Below are 24,195 nucleotides of genomic sequence, written 5' to 3'. Positions count from 1 at the left end.
TAAGCTTGTATTTTGATTAAGTGAGTTTTATGTAGAAACAAACACGTTAACACCGAAAAACTAACTTTTAACCAAACCAGTCATAGGTATTTCATTGTATAAGTAAAGTATTAATGGTTAATTAATTAAAATATAATGAACATAAGGTCATTTAAAATGAAAAACAGATCTCAAAATTATCACTTAACACAAATTTGTTTAATAACAAAAAATGAAACATTGAAAAATAATTAAATTAATTAATGACTAGAATCACAAACATACAATTATTTTATGATCGTAAGCCTAATAACAATATTTGTATAAAGACACAAAACACATTAAGTATTTTTTAATACAAGACAAGAGTACACAAATGCTTATACTTTCAAATTTATGTAACGTTAATTTTGATAAAAATATAACACATTATATTTATGCAATTTATTTATATCAGATTTCAAATAATTTTAAAATAAATAAACAGAAAAACCTACACGAACATTATAATATTCGTTATTTAAGTATTGTCTAATGAATTTTTTTGTTATTTTAAATTTAAATTGCACACGATCGGGTAAAGCCCAGCTAAGCTAATACCATAACATAATATAATCATCATAATAATAATAATATGAATGTATAAAGAATATGAATTATAATTGGTTAAGTACATGCCGCGAGAAAGGGAAATCCTTTTCGGATCATCCCGGGGACAAAAACTAAACGACGACATTCCCAATGTGGTCGTCATGAAAAGCTAAAACATGAGATCATTTGAAGCTTGCCTCTTATGTTTTTTTCTTAAAAAAAAAAACAACAACATAAATAAAAAGTAATTTTAAATTAAAATACATTTAACAAAAACAAAAATTAAAACGACCAAAACCCGGGTGAAAAATGATTGTCCTGATGTAATGCATTATGTATTATGCAATATTTTAATATGACCATTAACCAACGCCAGGACTACCATTTCCCCCCAATCAATACATATTAAATAATGACTTACAATTATATACATATTATAAATACGTACAACTAAAAATTAATTGCACACTAATTTAAATACGGTTTAAATCTGTGTTCATGTGACATTATGAAAAGTAATAAATGTTTTTCGTTGCAAATATAGAACTTTGTTGATAGAGTTTTTGGACGGTGTTTAACATTGAAATATGTGGGAGCAGAAGAGAGTGTAACGCGACATTTTATCGTGGTGAATGGAAATGAGAACTTTAATGGAATCAGTATCTTATAAAAGACATACATTAGAGTCTAAATCTTAAAATTAAACTTAATAATATCGACTTAAAACTATAACTTAAGGCTAAAAGGCCGCGTCGGATTTGGAAGGTTTCTCATGAGGAAACTACAATCGAAATCACGACCACGACTGACTAGAGACGACACTCGCACTTCCGGCCACCACGTTTCACTCAAAACCACGTGACCGCGTTAGAAATAACGTTTAAAATGTTTAAACAAAAATCAAATTGAAACAATAAAGTTCAAAGAATTCTAAAACTAAATTTCAAGTAACTCTCCCACTACAGCAAACGCTCAATCACCGACTCCATACGGAGATGTGACCTGGCGCAACTGAACGGGAAACAATTGCACTGTATACTAAAATGGCCACATATGTCACGGTAACGATTTATTCATCATACTTAAAACTAAGAGCTTATCTGTAAAAAAAATAAGTATAAACATCTAATAAGTTTACAGTAATTTAACATTTATGTGATGTCCTTATAGCCTAAGGAATTGCAACATCCCAGCCTTAAAATTAAATTTAATTTAATATTACATACACTTATGCGTGTACATTATTAATATAAAATAATTACCGTCTATAATTATCATTATATTTATTTAAACGAAGGTATTATAAACAAATACAATAATTCACTATTAAGAGGGTAAAAATATCAAGGAAAAATAAATTATCAATTTTTCAGTCTTTTGAGAGGGAATTTAATTTACTAACAATATTTATTAGTTCATTTATGAAGGCAAAAAAAATTGAAATATCACGGGACGCATTCTGAAACAATTCAAAACGTGCCATTAAGTTAATGGAATGTCCGTATGGAATAGAATTATTACTTAATATATCATTTAGAATAATTAAAATTTTTTTCTAAAGAGAAACGATACTTTTTTCAAAAATACTTTTTTTTTATAATTTTATTTAACTAGTTATTATGAAAACTTTAATACATGCTCTCAATTTCCATTACTTAACCTCTTTATATCTACAATTATTACATAAAAAACATTATCTTATTATAAATATAATTTTTTTTAATAATAATAATCAAAACTTTTTTCTTTCTTTTAAAATTGGAGGAATTTTGAACCCGTGCCTTACGATACTTCAAACGCAGTAAAAGGTCCCATAGGAAAGCCAGTTATTAACGTTTGAACTATCAAGAAATAAAATAAATAAAATCGCCTCGAAAACATGATTATGTTTAAAACAAATCGAATTAAAAACGAAAATAATAATGTATTTCTCATTATGCGTGCTTAGGGTTATATCATAAATATATATTTGATTCTAGAATATTTACATGGTTTACCCGCATATGTGCCAATTTGAAAATCACTGTTGTTCACAAATTGTAATTTTTTTAACATTAAAAATATAATAACGACATTTGTCCGGTAAAAAAAGATCTGGAAGTCTACTATAAGATTATTAATTGCGCCAATGGAGTATTTCTTGGAGTGTACGCCAGTAAAATATTTCCATAACACTCACAGGCTGATGGATATCTTGCTCCATACAAGTTGTTCGTTTTAATGAGTTTTGAATGTATGGAATTCCTTTTGCGAAACTCTGTCGAAGACTGATGATTATTTTTCGTTTTGTTTTCAACGAAGACGTTGTGCGTTTTAACTTCGATGCATTGCCCTTAGAATAAAATAACACCCTTCGTTTATAGTGACCCTCTTCTAGCCCAACTCCATGACAGCCGCTACCCTCGGTGTACAGTTTGTTTAATAACACGAGGGCGGAGGGTTATTTTTCTCGGGGTGTTTTTATGAAACTCCAATAAATGTGAACAGACAGTTCTATTGATTATGGAAACCTTGGAGCATTGCCCTCTGTAATCTATAAATGCATCACTATATAGGATTACCAATAAATTAGAACTTCTGCGACAGTGTTTTGCAAAAGAGTTCCGGCTTGATTTGTGCATGTCGTTAATGTAATTTAATGTACATAAATTTATGTTACACTTTTAGAATAAAATTTTTAATTTGGCAGCTCATCATGCTGTCTGCAACACAATGCTGAGGGTGCCGCACGATTTGAGCTCGGAGAAGATTTCGGTGAAATACGCCGGTTCCGCGTTGATGCGTAACATTTTGGCCGACATGGTACGGACAATGTTCAGGCACCTGTTCCAGAACGCGTCGCGGCTATCCTCCACCAAGAACGGTTTGAGCGGATACGATATTTCATTACCCATATACGAGTAGGACAGATACAGGCACGTGAGCACGACCGCTTGTAGTTCTTGCTCGTTGACTACTCGTTCGTCAACCAACTCCCTGACCAACATGTATACAAACACAACGTTGGCTGGATTTATGAATGGTACATCCTGAAAGTACAGAGAAAAATTGTTTGTCATAATCTATTATACATTAATAAATTGTTTATGAAAAATATAAAATTTATTTTAATAAAATTAAGTAGGGCTAGATAATATAACTAAAAATAAAGATTTTAATTTTAAGAATAAACATTTATTTTTATTTTTTTTCTGAATTTACAAAAATTACAAAAAAAAAATTAAACGTGTATTTATTAACATAAATTCGAATTATTTTTTGATGTTCATTCTACATATTTTGCAAATATGAGCTAGATTAAACTTTGAATCGTATTGCCAAAAATATTCGATTAAAATCATTTTTTTCAGGTAGATTGTTTTTGAAACGAGAAACAGTTACTTAATTAAAAAAAAATCGCTAAGTTACACGATTTTCATGTTTATGTAGTTCGATTTATGAGTGAAGTCATTATTATAATTATAACGACTCACTTAATTTATTAGAAATTCTTAAGTATTTCTATTTTAAAGTAACATTTTATAAGCTCTTTAGATATTCTGATATACTTAAATTGTTGCGAATTGAAGCAAAATATTAATAAACATCTCTAAGCAAACAGAAGTGGGCTGAACAATTTTTAGTGGGAAGGAGAAATCATTTAAAGTTATCCAGAAAACGAGTTCTATTATTTTTTTTTTTAATCATCAAACATTTGTTTTACTTAGAATAGCTGAATATTGTTTAAGATCTTTTTTAAAAAAAAGCATGATATATATCCTATATTTTATTTGAGTGTACCTGAATTTACTATTTAGTAAATTTAAATAAGGTCATGGAGTTTAAAAAAGTATATGAATTTATTTTTCTCACAAGAAAACCTTACGTACAGCAATTATTAAAAAAAAATGATTTTCGATAGTTCCGTTATGAGTTGTGTGAAATACCTTTGGGATTTGACATACCCCACAGGAAAAATAGTTTCCATTTTCTGAAGTAACCGATACTATTTACACCAATGTATATTTACAGTAATTTATTGGTTTGGTGAACTGAAGGTATTTTAGAATCCCGTTTGCTACTATATTCCCTAAGGGTTTTACGTACATGGGGTGCAGAAAATTGCGTTTTTACTCTAAGTTATAGTACACGTCATCGGACCATCAAGAGGGCAAGGGTCCCTACTGAGCACTATCGTCAGGGTCAACAGTCTGTAGTATAATAGTAATGGCACTTATATCCCGTGTAAATCACGCGACGTGCACTGCCTGGCACACGCATCTCGCACAAGTGGAATGGCGGCGCGTCGTGGGGTTCTACGACGGTAAATAGTTTGCAAAGTGTTACGACGGCGACTGTGGCGCCACGAGAATATCAATGAGACAGTGACAATACGATGCGTAAAATTGGGAGAACGGACAGGGAGGGGTGCTGAAAGCTATGATCCGTAAACATACGGTTCACGCGCATATAATATAATAATAATATGTAATTGACATACCTGCCATCCCTGTATTAACAGACTTCGATCAACCGTCCTCAGCCACATGACTGCATCACCGGCTTGAAAATCATTGAGCTTGTAACACTTATGGTGTAAATATATGCCCAGGCACTTGAGCAGTTCTGACGTGGATGCCTGGATGACCGTTTTTCGGGGAACCAGGCTGTGGCACGTATGTGACGGTACCATAGTAGCCCGAGGCACAAGTTTCTCATTGTTGTTGATGACGTCCAATCCTGTAGTGGTAGCCGACCGGCGGACGTTTTTCTCTAGATTGGCGTTATTGTCGACCAACGGTTGGCGGACAATGGTTTTCGTAGACTTAATGGTACCAACAACGTTAATGCAATTGTTATTTTCAATTTTCTTTTTGTTTTGGGACGTACTAAACCTTTTCCAGCTGATCGCGTTTATCAAAGCCGAGTGTTTCTTTAAGCTCTTCTCCAACGTTCCCCGCTCGACCATTTTATTTTCCACGTTATTGTTGTTGTTATTAATATTGATGTTGGCCGGCAACATCATTGATATGCTCCTGCTAGTCACGTCTCGGCGTTTGCTGAGTTGCTCATATGTGAAGTTATTGAGTGAGAACTCTGTCGCACTAGCGCTGCTCGCCATGGTCGGATAGACGGATTTGCGGTCCTTCGGACTGATACTTAGCACGGTTCCCATTTCGGGGCGACCGCGCGGCCGATATGAACCCACACTAGAGTCGGTATTGTATAATGGCGGTTAATATCGGTATGGCTGCAACCACCGATGATGAAATCCACATTCGGATATAGTTTCAGGCGCTCCGTTGCCCGACGGAACGGTGTCTTTACGGAGTTGCACCCCCACACCGTTTGTGCGCGCGAACTGACACTCACACACGAACTGTATGGAAAATAATATTGCGGCGCCAGCGGGGGTGGGTCCAGGGAGCTTTTTTTGACGACGACAACGCTGTCGGTCGATACCCGACCACTCGGTGTGTTGCGCAAGCGCTCGACCGCCAGCCATTATTAATTACGCAGCGACTACTGCCTCTGTCGATTTATACGGGGGCGCTATCACTCCATCATCCCTCGACACCATCGCAATGCACTAGTGACCACAACCAATCCTTTGGTTATCAAGTATTCTGTGTTCTTCATTTTTATTTGTACATTGTTGTTGAACAAATATTTTCCACTATATGTGTACAGCTCTAAATATGCCAAACTGTTATTCGAGGGGAACAGACTCCAAAGATATTTAGGTTAATACTCAAAATCCACATAAAGTGCATATTACTACAGGAACACTTTGTATTTTTAATGATTTTTCTCAGTTCTCATCGAACCGCTTTTTTCCAACGATTTTTCAAAAGATCACAAATCGTATCTAGTCGAAGACATTACCCTCAAAAATTGAAAAAATTTCCCTCGTTCCCCGTAAATGGGGNTGATTTGTCAAAGGATCACAAATAGTATCTAGTCGAAGACATTACCCTCAAAAATTGAAAAAATTTCCCTCGTTCCCCGTAAATGGGGGAAAACTCCAAAACAATTACAAATTTAAAAAACACTAATTTTCGAAATGTTTACAATTTTTTTTTACTTAAAACTGCTATAACTTTTTTAAAAATGAACAAAACAATATAATTTTTTTTTTATAGATGCATAATGTCTATACCTATCATTTGATAGAAAAAAAAATTGATATATTTTCATCCCAACCTGCTCACAGGAAGAGATTCAAAATGACAACTTTTTCACAAAAAATTAACTATTTCAATTTAACTTTTGAAAGTGTTCCAGAAATACTGACACTTTTATATATATCTTAAATTAAAGCTAATGTAATATACTTTATTATGGAAAAAAAAAATTTCGGACTTTATTTTGTCTTCATGGTGAAAATGGCTACCATAATATGCTATTTTTGTGTGAAAATTCTCGATTTTATATTTTTATTTTTTACTTTAAAATGCTATAACCTTCTGAAAAATGTATGAATCACTGCAATGTTTTATGAGAAATGATATTTATATATCTCTTTCATTCGACATACTTTTTTTTTAAATCGGTCCATTTCCGTTAATACAGGAGAGGGGTTCAAAACTTAAAAAGGCATATAGAAAATAGAACTTTTTGAACCTAATTTTTGATAGTCTGACACTTTTATATATTTATTTAATTAAAGCTAATGTAATATACTTTATTAAAGAAAAAAAAGTGTCTAACTTTATTTTGTCTTCACCTATCATTTGATGTATTTTTTTTATAAATCTGAAAAAAATCTTTATATATTATAAATATTATNGGTGAAAACAGACATCAAAGTTAATAAAAAAAATACGATTTTTGTAAAAAAATACTTTTTTATATTTTTAACTTTATAATGCTATAACTTTTTGAAAAATATATGGAACAATATAATTTTTTTTTATAGATGTATGATGTCTTCACCTATCATTTGATGTATTTTTTTTATAAATCTGAAAAAAATCTTTATATATTATAAATATTATTATAGATCATGTAGCTTTTGGAATAATCCACCAATTTTTTAAAATTAAACACTATCTACAGATTTGCATTGAAACGTTTTTTATGATAGTGATTTTAATCACTGTCAGACATCATACTTGACCCAACTATGCCACGTTCATACTATGCCGGACCCCCTTGTGCTGGATTTTTTTTAACCTTCGCTTATTTTACGGATACAATTATTCTGTGCAAATTATATTATGCACGTAATGATTTTAATGATTTTTCAGGACTTTCAGGAAAACGCAGAGAATTATAATTCATATAATATTTTGAGTGTTCCGTATTTGCATATCATTACATGTTTCTGAAAAATTTTAACTAGGACGCACTATTAAGAGGATTATAAAATAATAACGAGTGCTTTTTTAAGTGTTGAAACCCACCCCCTGTATTAAGGGAAATGGTCCAAAAAAATATATGTCGAATGAAATAGGTATATAAATATTATTTCTCATAAAAAATTGCAGTGATCCATACATTTTTCAAAAAGTTATAGCATTTTAAATTAAAAAATGTAAAATATAAAATCGAGAATTTTTACACAAAAATAGCATTTAGTAACTTTTTTCACCGTGCAGACATAATAATGTCCAAACATTTTTTTTTCCATAATAAAGTATAATACATTATATTTAATTTAAGATATATATAAAAGTGTCAGTATTTCCGTAATATTTTAAAAAGTTAAGTTGAAAAAGTTGTTATTTTGAATCCCACCCTGTGAGCAGGTAAAGGGTTAAATTTATAAAAAAAAATATATCAAATGATAGGTTTTTTAGCTTCGATGCAAAGCTAAAAAACAAATCATTGTATCATTAATCTCTAAAAATTGATGCTCTTAATCCTGGAACTCAAACTATAATTTAATAAAAATATATTTTTTTATTTTTTAATTAAAAAATGATTATTTTGTAAATTTTATAATACACAATGGACGACTATGGCTTTATGTAAATATCAAATATTCTTAAATGTTATGAGAAACGAAAATATAAGGGTCTTGTCATAAGAATATATCTATATTTTTAATTATCGCAGAGAAAATTTTAGTCAAGAGTAGGGAGGCGTTTTTTCTGATTTAGGTTGGATGTAAGATTTCTAAATACGTCTAGGATAGTTAACAATAAGCAAGAACTTTCTGCTAAAACAATTGTATACAAAGTGATTCTTTTAACACTAGTCATAGAATTTCTCTTAACATTATTTTTTTTAGGTTTTTTTAGTAATTACATATGTAAATCTATTTATCTATTATGATAAATTTCCCTTATTTCTTGTAGTCTTATCAACTAATATATATATATATATATATATTTACAAAAAAATAATTATTTTAAGAGATATTGAGTTGTAAGTGTTAAAAGAATCACCCTGTATAGTTAATTATAATTTTTTAAATAGTTAACTATTGTATAGTTAACTAGTAGATAATCAATTTAAATTTGTCAATTCTTAGTTAAATGTTATGTTGTCAGCATAGACCAGTGCCAGCGCTAAGTTTAGCGGTACCCTAGTACCAGAAGGGAGGACGTTGAAATTGGATAAATTCTCTCAATAAAAATGTTTACATAATGAAATTACTATTATTTTTTCATATAGAAGGGGTATTAAAAATTTTTCTTATGTGTATCCTTCCAGAAATCAAAACACCAACTGTGGAGGATTACAAAATGCGCGGATTTCGGTACAAATACCCCACTTGCCATGATTTTGTCGGTATTGACATAGACATATACTTCAAATAGTTTTAGAGAAATTACATATAATTTTATAAAATACTAAGTTCCATAACATATGTTGTAAAAAACAAAATTGATTACAACTTGAAAAATTTTGAAAATTGAACATGAGTACAAATTTATTATAGAATAATAAAACATTTTTTTCTAGCAAGTAATAATCTCATAAAAGAAAGGAAGGTATTAGAAATTAAATATTATTTCATATTTCCTAATAATTATAATAAATGTTTAAAAAATAAAATAATCAATTTAACTGATTTCAGAACATTGTAATTATAATTATAAAATAGTATAATTTATTACTATTTTGATAATAAATAATTTGATTTACCATATTAATAGGTTAATAGGTTATAGAACAGGTTAATCACTTAATTGTTTACAAAATAAAAATTATTTTGGTAATATTTCTTTTTGAGTTTTTTTGTTACACATGTTTCTTGATTTATCCTTTATACCTTAGTACAATATCAACTTTATATATTTAAATGGTAAAATACAACAAGTATTCGGTAGATATATTAAATATTATTTAATTAGTTAATTATTAGATAATGATTTAATTAAAAAAATTACTGGTTTATAACAACTTAGACTATTACTTAGGAATTTATTAGTATTTAAAAATATAAATTGAAGATGAAATGGGGATATGACTATTTTTATTATAAGACATTTCTTGAGTTCATAATAACTATTAATAATTTGAATAACAATTATTAAAATTATTTACAATTCAAAAATATTATTATTTAAGTCTGTAAAATTGTACTCAATATTAAAAAAAAAAATAATGAGTAAAAATTGTGAATTACTCATATGAATTCATTAAATTGAGACAAATTTCTTACAAATTCCCCTGCAACATTTCTATCCATGACTTTAAATAATGTAATAATACTTCTAAGAAGTATTTGAAAATAAATTTGTACTAATATGCAAACTGAGTTCAAAAGATGTATTTAATTTATCATAAAAAATAATATATTATAAAATAAACAAGATAAAATTAATATAAAACAACAGTTTTAAAAAGAAAAAAGTTAACACAACTAACCATAATAGTAAAACAATAAACAACAATATTAAATTAATTTAATTAGATAATCTAGCTGTATCTAAGCCTTCTTGGTCATAAGTTACAATTACTTTACCCCTGAGATGCCCTTCATTAACTTTATTATATGCTTCTTTAAAATCCATAAATTTATAAACTGTGTCTATAGGAACAGTTATTTTCTTTTCTTCAGCTAATTTTGCTAATTCTCTAACACCTCCTTCAAGAGGCATAAAAGTACCCCATCGAATAGTAGAACCTTTGAATACTGCTCCAGATAAAATATTTGGTACAACTAGATCATAAGCATTTTTTAGCATTCCACCCAACAATCCATAAGAATCTGTATTCTTTAAAATTGGACTTCTTAAGGTAATGAAACAACTACAGGTCCAACCTTTTAAAAGAGTTGTATAAACACTGATGTCTTCATACGGTATTCCTGCTGCGTCCAATATAATGTCATACCTAAAATAAGTAAAAATTTATACAAATAGAATCAGTATTTTATCAATTATAATTAATAGAGTAATGGTTTATTAATTATAATTATTAAACCAATATTTATGAACTTACAGCAACTATCTTACAATAATATAAATTATGTTAACGATGGTAGAATTCAATTACATTAAATTAACTCGTTGATTATAATTATTTTTCATAAAATTATGTTTGTGTAGCTAATTTTGAAAATATTTAAAACTAAATTAAAGCTACTTCTTAAAGAATTGAATAAAATAACAATATTAATAAAAAAAATAAAAAATAAATTTTTATTTAAGATGTTATGAAAATTAAAGTTGAATAAATGTTTTTAATTAAGATGTCATTAGCTACAATGTGAAGCTGATAATGTATGGATTCTACCACATTGTGTTCTTTGTCAGTATTTTATAAAAATTTAATAGTATAGCTAATTTTACTTTTTGTTACAATAATATTACTTCAAAACAATGTACAATAGTGTTCACTAAAATAATTTTAGTAAGTACTATAATTATTATAGTACTTACTTTCCAAATTCTTCCAATTTTTGTCTCATATCACTAGAATTATAATCAACAATATTATCTGGTCCAAGTTTCTCCACAATTTTGATAGCGTCAGTATTACATGTAGTAGTAACCTTTAATATTTTAATTATCAATAAATAAATTAAATTGAGTTAGTTGTTTTATTTAAAGATAAATAGATAAAAATTAATAGAAATATAATAAACCTTAGAACCCCAAGATTTTAGCAACTGTATAGCACAATTTCCTACTCCTCCAGATCCTCCAATTACTAAAACATTTTTACTAGCAGCATCCAAAATGTATAAACCACCTGCAACTTTTAATGCGCTATATACAGTTAGTCCTGTATATAATAACCCAGCTGCTTCTTCATATGACATATGTACAGGTTTTTTAGCGATCTATATCACAATAAAATTTATTAAATAATATAATTGTAATAACATAGTTATTTACTTCTTTACTTACAAGACTTTCTGGGACTGAGACATATTCAGCATGGCAACCTTGCTGGAAAGGAGGAACCACACCCATGACTATATCTCCGATGTTATAATTATTTGTAACACTTGGTCCTTTAGCAACAATTTCTCCTGTAAAATCTCTACCCAGAGTTAAAGGAAATTCTACAGGTTTGTGTAATGATTTTTGTTGAGCTTGACGAATGGTACCCAGAATAACTTGACCATAACCCTCTATAAAAATTTAAGTTGTTTCAAAGGAATACAAAAAATAAATAAATAAATTACCAGTCATCATAACATCAAGTGGATTAATTGATGATGCTTTAACACGTACAATTACATCTTTTGCGCCTGTCATGACTGGAGAACGTGCATTACTGGTAAGTAACAAATCATCTAAGTTTCCATAAGAATGAAGCTGCCATGCGATCATTTTAGGTGACCAAGATGCACTAATTGTTTGATCATCGAGTACAGGAGCATATGTCAAATCTGCAGTAACTGCCATATTATTTGTTAATGAAAACTGTCGATATTGTGTGCTAGTAACTCTATGCTCTAAATGTGAAAGGTTACGCAATAATGGATATACAACTAAACGAATCGGTATAGAATTAGACATAATACTAGGTTTTTACAATATAATACAATCAGTGGAATTATCATTATTTTTCTCACATATAATTAGTTTCCCCTTCTTGGCCTGATATAACTATCGTAAACTATTACAGAATATGTTATCATTTTATCATATTTACTCTCATATTGTAGATAAGAACATTTTATTGATGAAGACGAATTATCCCCCTTGTTTCTGATCTTTGAATTGTTTATTTTTAAATGATAAAATGAATTTACTAAAAGTAAATAATAAAATATATTCTTGTCACTAAGTCTGATAAAACAAACAAAGGAACTTATAAGTAGATATTTTCCTAGTACTAGTTAGTCTTTTGTTAAAAAAAAATATTATTAACGAATAATTTTTTGAAAATAATGTACCTAAAAATTTTGCCAAAAATAGATAATGTCGTAAATTATGCTGTATTTTTGACAGTACAATATAACAAGTAGAAAACCCATTAATTAAATAAAAAAATGTGAACTATCTAATTCAATTATTACAAGAATAATTTTAACTTGTATATTATAATGTAATAGCATTTGAAAAATTTTGATTTCATAGTTTTTCAAAGTTTATCTAATATTTAAAGATTTAAATAACTCTGAAATGATACACAAACTTTTTATTATCCAGAATTAAATAAATATTAAATTTATCTTAAAATAACATTATCACAAAGATTAAGCCTAATTAATACATTGTTCAATAATTATTTTTTACAGTAAAAATACATACTAGTTTTTATTAAATTTGTCTAACTATTATTGCAATTACAGGTTACAAACTAACTAATTACAGAATTAGTAGTTTTTTTAATAAATATAATTTCAAATTAAATATTATTAAAATTCATGGTACATAAATTAATTGACACAAATATTTCACCATGATTTGTCAAAAAAAAGAATAGCATAGAGAAACTTGATACTATACATATTTTATATAACTTTAGTGTAGTTGAATATTTCAAGTTATTAAACATTGTTTTTTAATTTTCATATAAGGAAGTTGTTGTAGGTACACATTCCGACAAATAGTATTATGAATCCAACAGGCTAAAATAAACAAAAAGTTATTTTTTAATAATATTCGTTCTAAGATGCAACATTTTATTTATAATAGAAGACATGNTTTTTTATAATATTCGTTCTAAGATGCAACATTTTATTTATAATAGAAGACATGTAAAACTACAACCTCATAAAATAACTCGAAATATTTAGGTTATGTACTCCAAAACAATTTAATTTTGGTTGTAATATGGGTAGGATTTAAAGTAAAAAAAAGTCTAAAAGTTATAATTTATCATAAAATTCAACTTTGAATTATATTATAAAAATATTAATCACTAACATGGATGAAGTTTTAAAAAATCAAAGTTTTGTTGGGTTTAATACACAATTAAAAAACCCAGAACAGTGGGGTCACGGCACAGTGGGGACGTAGCATATTTGGGTCTAGTATAGATGATATCTGACAGTGATTAAAATCACTATCATAAAAAACGCTTTAATGCAAATCTTTAGATAATCTTTAATTAAAAAAAAAAAATTTGTTAGATTATTCTAAAAGGAACATTATCTTTTAATTCTTTATTTATATCCTGATTATAAGTTTTATGATTTATAAGTGTAATAAATGAATAAATATTTATTTTAGCAATTAAATAAAGTATGAAATTGATATTTAATAATGTACTACTGTAATTTTAACGGAGAAATTATAAAAAATTATAAAGTAGTTATTACTTTTATGGGCAAACGAATATAAAAGTTGAAGGTCATAATGCAATACTTAAAAAAAAAAAAGTTGAAAAAGTTCTACTTTCTATATGCATTTTAAAGTTTTGAACCACTGTATTAAGAGAATTAGTCCGATTTAAAAAAAAATATGTCAAATTAAAAAGGTATATAAATATTATTTATCATAAAAAAATTGTATTGATCCATACTTTTTTCGAAAAGTTATAGTGTTATAAAGCTAAAAATATAAAAAAGTATTTAAAATGGTATTTATTTTATTAAATTTGATGTCTATTTACACCGTGAAGACAAAATAAAGTCTGAAATATTTTTTTTCCATAATAAAGTATATTACATCAGCTTTAATTTAAGATATATATAAAAGTGTCAATATTTCAGAACACTTTCAAAAGATAAATTGAAATAGTTAATTTTTTGTGAAAAAGTTGTCATTTTGAATCCCTTCTTGTGAGCAGGTTGGGATAAAAATATATAAATTTTTTTTTCTTTACCTATCAAATGATAGGTAAAAACATAATGCATCTATAAAAAAATTTTATTGTTTTGTTCATTTTTGAAAAAGTTATGGCAGTTTTAAGTAAAAAAAGTGAAAAAATTAGCGATTTTTAAATTTGTAATTTTTTTGGAGATTTCCCCCATTTACGGAGAACGAGGGAAATTTTTCAATTTTTGAGGGTAATGTCTTCGACAAGATACGATTTGTGACAAAATAATTTCCAACATTTTTTCATAATAAAGTATATTACATAAGATTTTATTTAAGGTATAAATAAAAGTGTCAGTATTTCCGGAACAAATTCAAAAGTTAAGTTGAAAAAGTTGTTATTTTGAAACACCCCCCGTGGGCATAAATCTGACCCTTTAAATTAATAAAAAACATATACCAAATGATAGGTAATGACTTCAAGCATCTATAAAAAAAAATTTTTATTGATTTGTTCATTTTTGAAAAAGTTATGGCAGTTTTAAGTAAAAAAAATTGAAAAAATTAGCGTTTTTTAAATTTGTAATTTTTGTGGAGGTTTCCCCCATTTACGGGGAACGAGGGAAATTTTTTCAATTTTTGAGGGTAATGTCTTCGACTAGATACGATTTGTGATCCTTTGAAAAATCGTTGGAAAAAAGCGGTTCGATGAGAGCTGAGAAAAAGTAGTAACAGACACAAAAAAAAAAAAAAAAACCACATCATAGTAAAATTAATACCTTCTCAGCTTCGATACGAAGCTAAAATACTCAATGGAAATTCTATACAGGGTGTTCAGTAAGTCAGGAAACGGGTTTCTATTGTTCTCAATGAATTGTTTGTAACAATGAGAACAATAGAAACCCGTTTCCTGACTTACTGAACACCCTGTATAAAATATTATATTGAGCCTTCCACACCTATCTCCCACACTATTTATGTTTGGTCTTACGGGGTCTGTGAGGTCTATGAGATAGGATACCGTCCCTTTAAAGACACTAATTTAAGGTAAAAAAAATAAAAAGGGTACCCTTTTTATTTTTTTAAATCATGATTTTATAATTTAAAAAAACAGTTAAAGAAGGAAGGAAAAAGGAAAAACAAAAAAAAATTTTGTTCAGAGAAATCATAGGTTGATTTTATAATTATGTCTCATCCAATACTTAAAAGAATAAAATACAGTTTTTCCTTGTCAAAAATTGTAATATTTAGGATTGAGTTGATAGAGTATTTTAACAAATATGATATATTATCTACAAAAGGGCGAATTGCCCATGTATGTTATATAAATAAATTTTCTTCTTTTTCTTCGTCTTGATCCTAACTAATTAGGATCGGCTACCCTTATCCTAAACGTTTGCATCAGTCATCCTCATATGACATTCAATAACATCCTTTCATCTCTTTTCTGATTTTCCTCTACCTCTTATTCCTTCAATATTCATTTTTGTAACTGCTCTTACAGCTTCCGAATCCTCTGTCATCATAACATGACCAAATCTTCAAGTCTATTTTCTTTATCTTATTCCCAATTGACGTGAACACACCTCTACTCCCTTTTATATATTTGTTTCTTATACTATTTTTTTAGTCATTCCTCTCTTCTATCTCTTATCGCATAACACACCAGACGTTTCTTTACACTTCACCCATTCGCACTTAATCCTGGGTCTTCCATCCTCATCGATACCACCGTACTTCTGCATAATTGATTCTAAATACTTAAAACTTTCCACCTCTCCTATAACGTTGTCGCTTTTTGTCTCTGATTTATTAATTTCACCTACCTTGTGTTCTCGAGGTAGATGGGCTAAGTTTTCCTAGTTTTACTAGATTATCACTAAAAAAAAAAAAATCGAAAGTGCAGACCAAATTTTTTTGGCCCTGGCTAATAAATAGATCTAGATTTTTTAAATAAAAAAACCAAAAAATTAATGAACATTATTATAAAGATCATATATGACCACCAGAATAATGTTTATTAATACATTTATCGACGTAGATTAATACTACAAAACAAGATAGAATCGTACTTGGAGAAAGTGAAATGCTTGCCATCCTACAACCAATGAAAATGTCCAAATGAAAAATGTACGAACAGAGTCTAATACCATTCTTGTCGTAGCTGAAATTTCTTTGGTAACGCTTATTCCCACAAAGTTAAAATAAGCAATACTTAGTATATTACCTAAATTTAAATAATTAAATAAATTATTTCTAAGATTAATTTGAGTATTATTTCTAGTAAAATAAAATATCTCATTACCAATCAATGCAATAAATAAGAATCCGTTACTCATAATTTGCACTATAGCGTCTGGAAAATCTTCAAGAGACCCACTAGAATTACTTGCTAAAGGTGGTCCAACATTAATATAGTAAAAAGGTACTAAAAGTATACTCATTATGACAAATCCAAATACACCTGGAATTTTAATTATTTATTTGTTAAATCTTGTAATAGAAATGATTTTTTACAAGGGCGTCCTCAGATATTTTTAATGAGAGGGGTAAATATAATTTTTTAAATATTTGGTTTGCTGTCCTTTTTATAGATCCAGTGTTATAGGGAATTACCGGAGTCTTTAGTTAATTTTTTTACAAATAATTTTTATGAGTCGATTATAATTTTAGGACAAATACTTATCAAGTTACAATCATTTTATTATATAACATTAAAACATATTTTTAATTACAGGGTATTAGTATAATCAATGTCATGAGTAGTAAAGTGATAATTAGTAGGTTCTAAAAATAGCGAAATCAAAAACTAAAATTTCTTATCTTTAAAATTGGGGTTTTTCCAGTTTTATCATTTCAAATTTTGTTTAAATAAAAAATAAACTTCGCCACGGTATTTCCCACAAAATCCTCATACAATTTGAGTGTCACTCAATTTTTTTGTAAATTTCACGCCCTCTCCTTAATCTTATAATATCTAATAACTTAAACTAAATACGAATTGTAATCATTTGACGTATCGTTGAAAAAAGTAGGTCTAGTGAGGGTTGGCAAAATAAATCGTAGCCACGAAAAAAACTACATAGTAAAATAATATTAACATGAATAAGAAATTTCTTCTCACGAGGGGAGACTATAATGATGGGATCCTTGATATTTATTGAAGTTATTGAATCTAAATGAGATAAAAATCAAATGATTTAAAATATTTTCTAACTCAAAAAAAATGTAAAATATTAATGGCCATAGGCGGATGCGAACCTCGTACCCTTATAGCATGAAAGACATAAGTGTTACCGATTCGACAACTGTTCATCGCTTTTGTCACATGATAAAATTAGCAATTTAAGCTAACTCGAATTTAAAAATTACTTTTCGACTTTAAAACAGCAAAAAAATTTAAATAAGTTTACTTTCTTATGTCTTATGAACTTTATTCTATGTCAAACAAATTATATAATATTCATGAAAGTCAGTGTATTGCCTTTATAAGAAATTTTTAAATAAAATAAAATACATAACCCAGGATTTTAATACAGATTATTCGTCAATATTGCAAATTATGCATTTTTATTGCATAAAAAAATAAGCTATATTTTAAAAGGTATCCAGTATTTTTTGCAATTTAATTAGTGATTATTTAATAGTGAACAGTATTTTTCGAAGATTTAAATAAATATTAACAAGCTCAGTGATGTACCATATTCTCATTAGTGATCAATTTAGGGAAAGAGTAGTGTACCGATTACATCGAAATAATTATTTCTAACTATCCTATTGTAATAAAGTTTAAAATAATCAGCTCAAAATATTCATTTCAATCTTGTGATTGTTTTATTTCCCGGGTTTTCTCGTTGTGTAATCGTTTAAACTAAAAATAAACTACATCAAAACACTCTCAGTAAAATTTTAATACATATTGATGGATCACACTAAAGTGAAAATTTTTTCCAACTTAGAACACAAAGATCAGGAGAGGGCGTGAAATTTACAAAAAAATTGAGTGACACTCAAATTGTATGAGGATTTTGTGAGAAATACCGTGGCAAAATTTATTTTTTATTTAAATAAAATTTGAAATGATAAAACTGGAAAAATCCCAATTATAAATATAAGAAATTTTAGTTTTTGATTTCGCTATTTTTAGATCCTACTAATTATCACTTTACTACTCGTGACATTGATTATACTAACACTCTGTATAAAAAATTGTTTATTAATTATTAAATTTGATATAAATTATAAAAAATATGATTTGAATATAATAAAAATTTCAAATATTGGATTAAAATTGATAAAAGATGTCAAATCCTCGTGTAAGAATTCGTAAAACTTTTTTTGGGCAGATGTAAAATATAATAAGCACCCTAAAAATGTTATTTTTAAGCCTCACAGTAAAAAAATTATGAATTAAGACTATTTAGGACTTTTATGTATTATATATATATATAATTAATGGCCTCTATTAATTTAATTAATAAAAAGTATTTCATTTTGAAATGTTCTTTTTTAATTCATTACTTGAAAAAATACATAGTGTTCAACAAGGAAACGGTTCAATTAATATAAACAATGAGACAATAGAATCCTGTTTCCTTATTTACTAAACACCTATATAACTCTATTAGATAATTATGAAAAAAATTATTTGTATACTTTTAATAAAAGAATAAAATAATTGATTGATAAGAGGTACTATCAAATCAATATTATGACTTAACTATTCTATGCATTTTATTTATGAATAATTCCTTTTTTTTATATAATAACATTATATAATAATAATGCACTTAATACTGTCTATCTAATATAATTTAATGAGCATATAATTTTTTACTTTGAATTAAAAAAATATATATTATACACAATGATTATGGAAAATAACCATGTAGAAAATCAAGGGGTAACTTGTTTACTTTGGCATCATGTGGACATCTATGATTTTTTAATGAATTTTTGAAAAAAAAAACATTTTTTTTAATACCTTCCCAGCCGACAACTTGCAATGATGGAATATCATGAGAAACAACATATTTTTCTTCGTATACCATTTGAGCTGCAGTTATTATTTGAGCAACAAATATCAATACATCGCCTATTATACAGTAAAAAAACTCATATAACATTCATCTAAAACTCAAAAATAGTTTCTTTTAGGAAATTTATAATAAAATCATATGTATTTTCGTAAACTAACTATTTTATCTAGTTTAAAAATAAATTATTTTTAAAATTAATAATAATAATTAAATTATCATAATATTTAATTTACCAGTTATTATTGCTTCAGTGGTGTATGAACTATTACTTTCCGATTTTTGCTGTGATAGTAATAAATCCGATGTACCAACTGTAGCTAGTCCAATAATAATTATAAATATGCCTAGCCAATGTCGAATAGTTAAATTTCGTTTCAGATATACTTTGGAAAGTAATGCAGTAAATATGATAACACCTCCTGTTTAAACGAATAAAAAATGTTTATTAAAAAGTCATATACATATTATACTAAATTTTTTTATAATATTTGATTATAAATAAATATAATTGTTTAGTAAGTTCAGAAATTTATTAAGCATTACATATAGCAATCTGATATATTTAAAATTAAAACTATATTAAAAATATTAATTTAAAACTAAAAAACATAAAAAATATTTAATTCAAAAAGCCACAAAAATTACCATTTTCATTCTGTATGTGTTTATAATGGTAACATTGTTTTCAAAATACGTATCCGCGATTTATTAGTAATTTTTGAGTTAAATATTTTTAATATAGTTTTAATTTTAATTATATAATAAGACACAAATTATAATTATATATTAAAAAATTCATCTTAAATATAAATTATAATAAAACTGTTGATTTTAGTTTAAATTTCAAGTACTTGTTAAATATTTATTGACACACATACGGGTCTATAACTGTTGTAAACGATATGTAGATACAATATAATTAATAGGCCAATTTGACCAATTAATTACATTCAAAGCACAATGAGTTATAATAAAAATATTTTTACAACATATACATTTATATAGGTTCTAACCTCTTAACATTTGAAAACTAGATGCATATGTGAAGTTAAGACCAATGTACATAACTGTTGTAGAAATCATATCACACATAGCTGGGAAAAAGAGAATAAATGGGTTGAAATTTTGATTTCCTGTAATGATTGTTCTATCTTCGGTGGAACGCTGAAAAATATTATATTTATAAAGATATAATGGCATAAATAACAAATATTCTATTTTAATATAAACGTAAATAGATATATTAATGACATTTAAATTGCATAAATCTAAGATACCTCTTGGTATTTTTATGTAGAAATCTAAAAAAAAAAATTTGAAATTTAGGAGTAAAAATTCTTTTGAAATCTTATAAAGCTTACGAAATAAGTTCCAACATACCTTCTTTTTTACATAATATAATAAAGCCAGTTTAAAAAATATCAGACATAAAAATTCTCCAAGAAACATGCTTAATGACTGAACAAAAGGGTGATGAAATTTCCGAATAGTTCCATCTCTTCCAGGAGCCTCCATGGTATCTGCCCATCTAAAATTAGGTAAGAAAAAATTATACTCTAAAAATTACATTTTTAAACACCGAGAGCTACAAAAATAAACAAATTTGATTTTGAAACCACATTTTACTATGTTATATATAATTTAGTTTTACAATCATAATGTGTAACTAAGAACAGGGTCAGTTTTCTCGAATCTCATTTTTTTACTTTTCTGAAAAATATTATAAAGGCTATATATCCTTAAATATTAATGTTAAACCAAAATGTTTAATGTGCAAAACTGATTCAAGCAAATTATTATTTGTAGAATAAACAAATTCTATTGGTACGCTTAACTTGTAGAAAATCATTGAGTAACATTTTGAAACATTCAGAAATATACGATATTTTTGTCACCAATCGAAAAATATTTATTTCTATTTGTATAACTATCGTTAATTGAAGATACACAAAAGTCAATTTTTAAATCATTTGCAAATAATAAAAAATGAAAATTTTTATAGACTATGAAAATATTATTAATGAATACAAAAATAAAAAAACTTCTATAAAAAAAGGCCATCCCAATTTTTTTCTAGACTAGCATTTTTATTTAAAAAATCATCCTCAAATTAAAAGATCAATTATGATGTTGATAAGAGAATAGTAAAATATTTTTCAATGTTATTTATAGTATTCTAATTTTTTGATATCAACACAAAGGCCTTGTGCTTCAAAGTTCATTTTTGTTTAGTGTATCAAACATCAACCTTTGCAGCCTTATCGTATTTACTCTAACATATTGTAAAAAAAGGCAAATGTTTTTCTTTTGATATTATAAAAAAATAATAATTTGTAAGCAATATAATAAAAAGTAATATGATCAAAAATCTTACTTGACACTTATTGTATTTATAGACCCAGACACGATTAATCCGACAACGAGAAAAATTTCATACGAAGAATACATAGTTATTATTATTTTTTTCTAATAAAGCAAAATAATTAAAATAGTTAAATAGCAAAGATATGTACTTTATGTTAAATTAAAAAAAAAATGAATGATCAGTTATTAATAAAAATCTTCTAAGGTATATTTTGCAAAAAAATTGAAGTGTTTATTGTGTAGATATGAATGCTTATCTTACACTGGCGACAATATATTACGAAGCCAAGAGAATTAAGCCAAAGTATAATCATACATTACGACTTCTGTAAAAAAAAACAGAAGTGCGAGTGCCTAATCTACTGTACAGAGTTTATCAAATAACGGCAATAGGCGTAATCTAAACATATGAAACATAACTCATGATTCAAAATAATAGCCAATAACATTGAACGAACATTATACGTATACTAATTATTATGTATAGATAATTCTTTGTGTTTTATTTATGTGTAGAATCCATTATTTATGAGTTACCACGTGGTACACTGTATAATATTTCTTTAATTTTTCAAATTCCTCGTATATGTGATCTGGATGTAGTCAAAGAGAGATATTGAAAAGTCATATAAAATAACAATTTAAACAAAATAACTACATTTAATTACATTTAACAAAAATTAATGAGCAAATACATTTTATTGTATTTCAATAATCTATTTTCATAATTTATATAATATATTATATATTATGGTATTTATAAAAAAAAAAACTAACAAATAAAAAAAAAATCTTCAATGTGAAGTAGAAGTTTATATAGGGAATTTTTCTAATCCGAATCAGATATAATCCTTCTTTAAGGAATATTGATAACACCTACCCCTTCCTCTCCATCCGAAATTAATCAACACTATTAAAATCTCTTTAAAATTTAAATATCAATTTTTTATTAGTACTGCAAAATAGAAGAAAAAGAAGAACATATATGTAGGCGGACTGAAATATTGATCAGTTATACAAAGTTCAGTTTCTCAATATGTTCCACAATAACAATTTATTCAAGTTTAGAATTATATATTTACATGAATAAATCATATTTAATTTTTAATATTTGTCTTATTCGCAGTAAATTTTATGAATAATGTCAACGAAATTCTAACTAAGTATTTATTTTCCAATACTCTTATTGTATACTAGGCTTTTCCTAGATGGGGGTCCACTCCAGACATGGGGCACTGCGAGCCTCACGCTCCTCTTTGGGGCATCCTCAAGTAAGTAGTCCACTGATTTCGGTAGGAGTACCCGGCTATGCCGATCACGATAAGTGTTTTACAGGAAAAATATTACATCAGAATCAGTGTAACAAAAATATATTTAAATTTAATTATTAATATCAGGAAAATTATATTGAGTATAAGGTTATCGTTTATAAATGAGGTAATCCCCTTGAGCGTAAAAATAAATTATATTAGGAGTGTATTTAATTTTTTTTTTATTTTGTTGAACATGCTATAGAATTTTTTTTTACAATAATTATTAATATTCTAATTATAATAATTTTATTTATATTGCAGAATAATTACAAGAAAATTCGTCAGGTTATATTACCTCGCACTATGTAAAAAAATATAATTTTGATAAAAATATTGGTTACTGTGATACGATGTTGGACAGCATAGTTATCATAAATGGATTCCAATTTTTACGATAAACTCATAGACTTATACATTATATAGGAAATATAAAAGATTCTTAAAACATTACCATTCTGATAATGAATATACAAACTTATGTACTTATAACTGTCCTGAATTTTATACATAATTATGTGCAAATGCAAAATAGTATCTTAATATAAACTCTGCATGGATAAAAAAAAGTTCAAAGCGAAAAAAGTACAATTGATCAGTAAGCTAATTATAAGCAAAAGTTCAAACAAAAGATATATATAACAATAAACATCATTAAATATATCAATAAATTTGTATTATACATATATTTAAAAAAAATCGACAGAAAGTATTTTAATAAACTAAACATAATATATAAAAATAACAAACATAATATCAAAAAATAAGACAGTTATAACTAACACAAACAATTCATATATGACAACAATAACATAT

At 27.0% G+C, this 24,195-nt stretch overlaps 3 protein-coding genes across 3 annotated transcripts; all 3 read right to left on the bottom strand.

The window, feature by feature from the left end:
• Positions 1-175: 175 nt before the first annotated feature.
• On the bottom strand, positions 176-5,931 carry LOC126899793 (cyclin-dependent kinase 5 activator 1). Its single transcript, XM_050675001.1, has 2 exons — positions 5,051-5,931; positions 176-3,599 (listed from the first exon to the last, which is right to left on the bottom strand). The coding sequence occupies exons 1-2, from the start codon at positions 5,723-5,725 to the stop codon at positions 3,264-3,266; spliced, it is 1,011 nt and encodes a 336-aa protein (XP_050530958.1). The 5' UTR covers positions 5,726-5,931; the 3' UTR covers positions 176-3,263.
• Positions 5,932-10,258: 4,327 nt separating this feature from the next.
• LOC126899760 (reticulon-4-interacting protein 1 homolog, mitochondrial) lies at positions 10,259-12,552 on the bottom strand. The gene is made up of 5 exons (XM_050674942.1): positions 12,140-12,552; positions 11,859-12,085; positions 11,594-11,791; positions 11,388-11,500; positions 10,259-10,839 (listed from the first exon to the last, which is right to left on the bottom strand). Exons 1-5 carry the CDS (start codon positions 12,474-12,476, stop codon positions 10,410-10,412), a joined length of 1,305 nt encoding a protein of 434 aa, XP_050530899.1. The 5' UTR covers positions 12,477-12,552; the 3' UTR covers positions 10,259-10,409.
• A 636-nt stretch (positions 12,553-13,188) lies between these two features.
• LOC126899787 (solute carrier family 35 member F6-like) lies at positions 13,189-22,430 on the bottom strand. Its single transcript, XM_050674986.1, has 8 exons — positions 22,080-22,430; positions 21,086-21,233; positions 20,719-20,869; positions 19,939-20,124; positions 19,651-19,761; positions 16,972-17,130; positions 16,739-16,893; positions 13,189-13,534 (listed from the first exon to the last, which is right to left on the bottom strand). Exons 1-8 carry the CDS (start codon positions 22,151-22,153, stop codon positions 13,475-13,477), a joined length of 1,044 nt encoding a protein of 347 aa, XP_050530943.1. The 5' UTR covers positions 22,154-22,430; the 3' UTR covers positions 13,189-13,474.
• Positions 22,431-24,195: the final 1,765 nt, after the last annotated feature.

The sequence above is a fragment of the Daktulosphaira vitifoliae genome, unplaced genomic scaffold (genome assembly GCF_025091365.1).
Source record: "Daktulosphaira vitifoliae isolate Bord-2020 unplaced genomic scaffold, ASM2509136v1 Scaffold_1, whole genome shotgun sequence".
NCBI lineage: Eukaryota > Metazoa > Arthropoda > Insecta > Hemiptera > Phylloxeridae > Daktulosphaira > Daktulosphaira vitifoliae.
Note: the sequence above shows the minus strand (reverse complement) of the source record. Positions and strands in the feature narration are given on the sequence as shown.

What these genes read in the sequence shown, in the direction of transcription:
- LOC126899793 (XM_050675001.1), bottom strand. Translation starts at nt 5,725, where the DNA reads ATGGGAACCGTGCTAAGTATCAGTCCGAAGGACCGCAAATCCGTCTAT. An exon ending in TGTTAATACAGGGATGGCAG is followed by an intron (nt 3,600 to 5,050) that starts GTATGTCAATTA and finishes CTGTACTTTCAG; the next exon opens with GATGTACCATTCATAAATCC.
- LOC126899760 (XM_050674942.1), bottom strand. Translation starts at nt 12,476, where the DNA reads ATGTCTAATTCTATACCGATTCGTTTAGTTGTATATCCATTATTGCGT. An exon ending in TCTCAGTCCCAGAAAGTCTT is followed by an intron (nt 11,792 to 11,858) that starts GTAAGTAAAGAA and finishes ATTGTGATATAG; the next exon opens with ATCGCTAAAAAACCTGTACA. An exon ending in AAATTGGAAGAATTTGGAAA is followed by an intron (nt 10,840 to 11,387) that starts GTAAGTACTATA and finishes TACTTATTTTAG; the next exon opens with GTATGACATTATATTGGACG.
- LOC126899787 (XM_050674986.1), bottom strand. Translation starts at nt 22,153, where the DNA reads ATGTATTCTTCGTATGAAATTTTTCTCGTTGTCGGATTAATCGTGTCT. An exon ending in CACTGAAGCAATAATAACTG is followed by an intron (nt 19,762 to 19,938) that starts GTAAATTAAATA and finishes ACTGTATAATAG; the next exon opens with GCGATGTATTGATATTTGTT. An exon ending in GCAAGTTGTCGGCTGGGAAG is followed by an intron (nt 17,131 to 19,650) that starts GTATTAAAAAAA and finishes TTAAAATTCCAG; the next exon opens with GTGTATTTGGATTTGTCATA.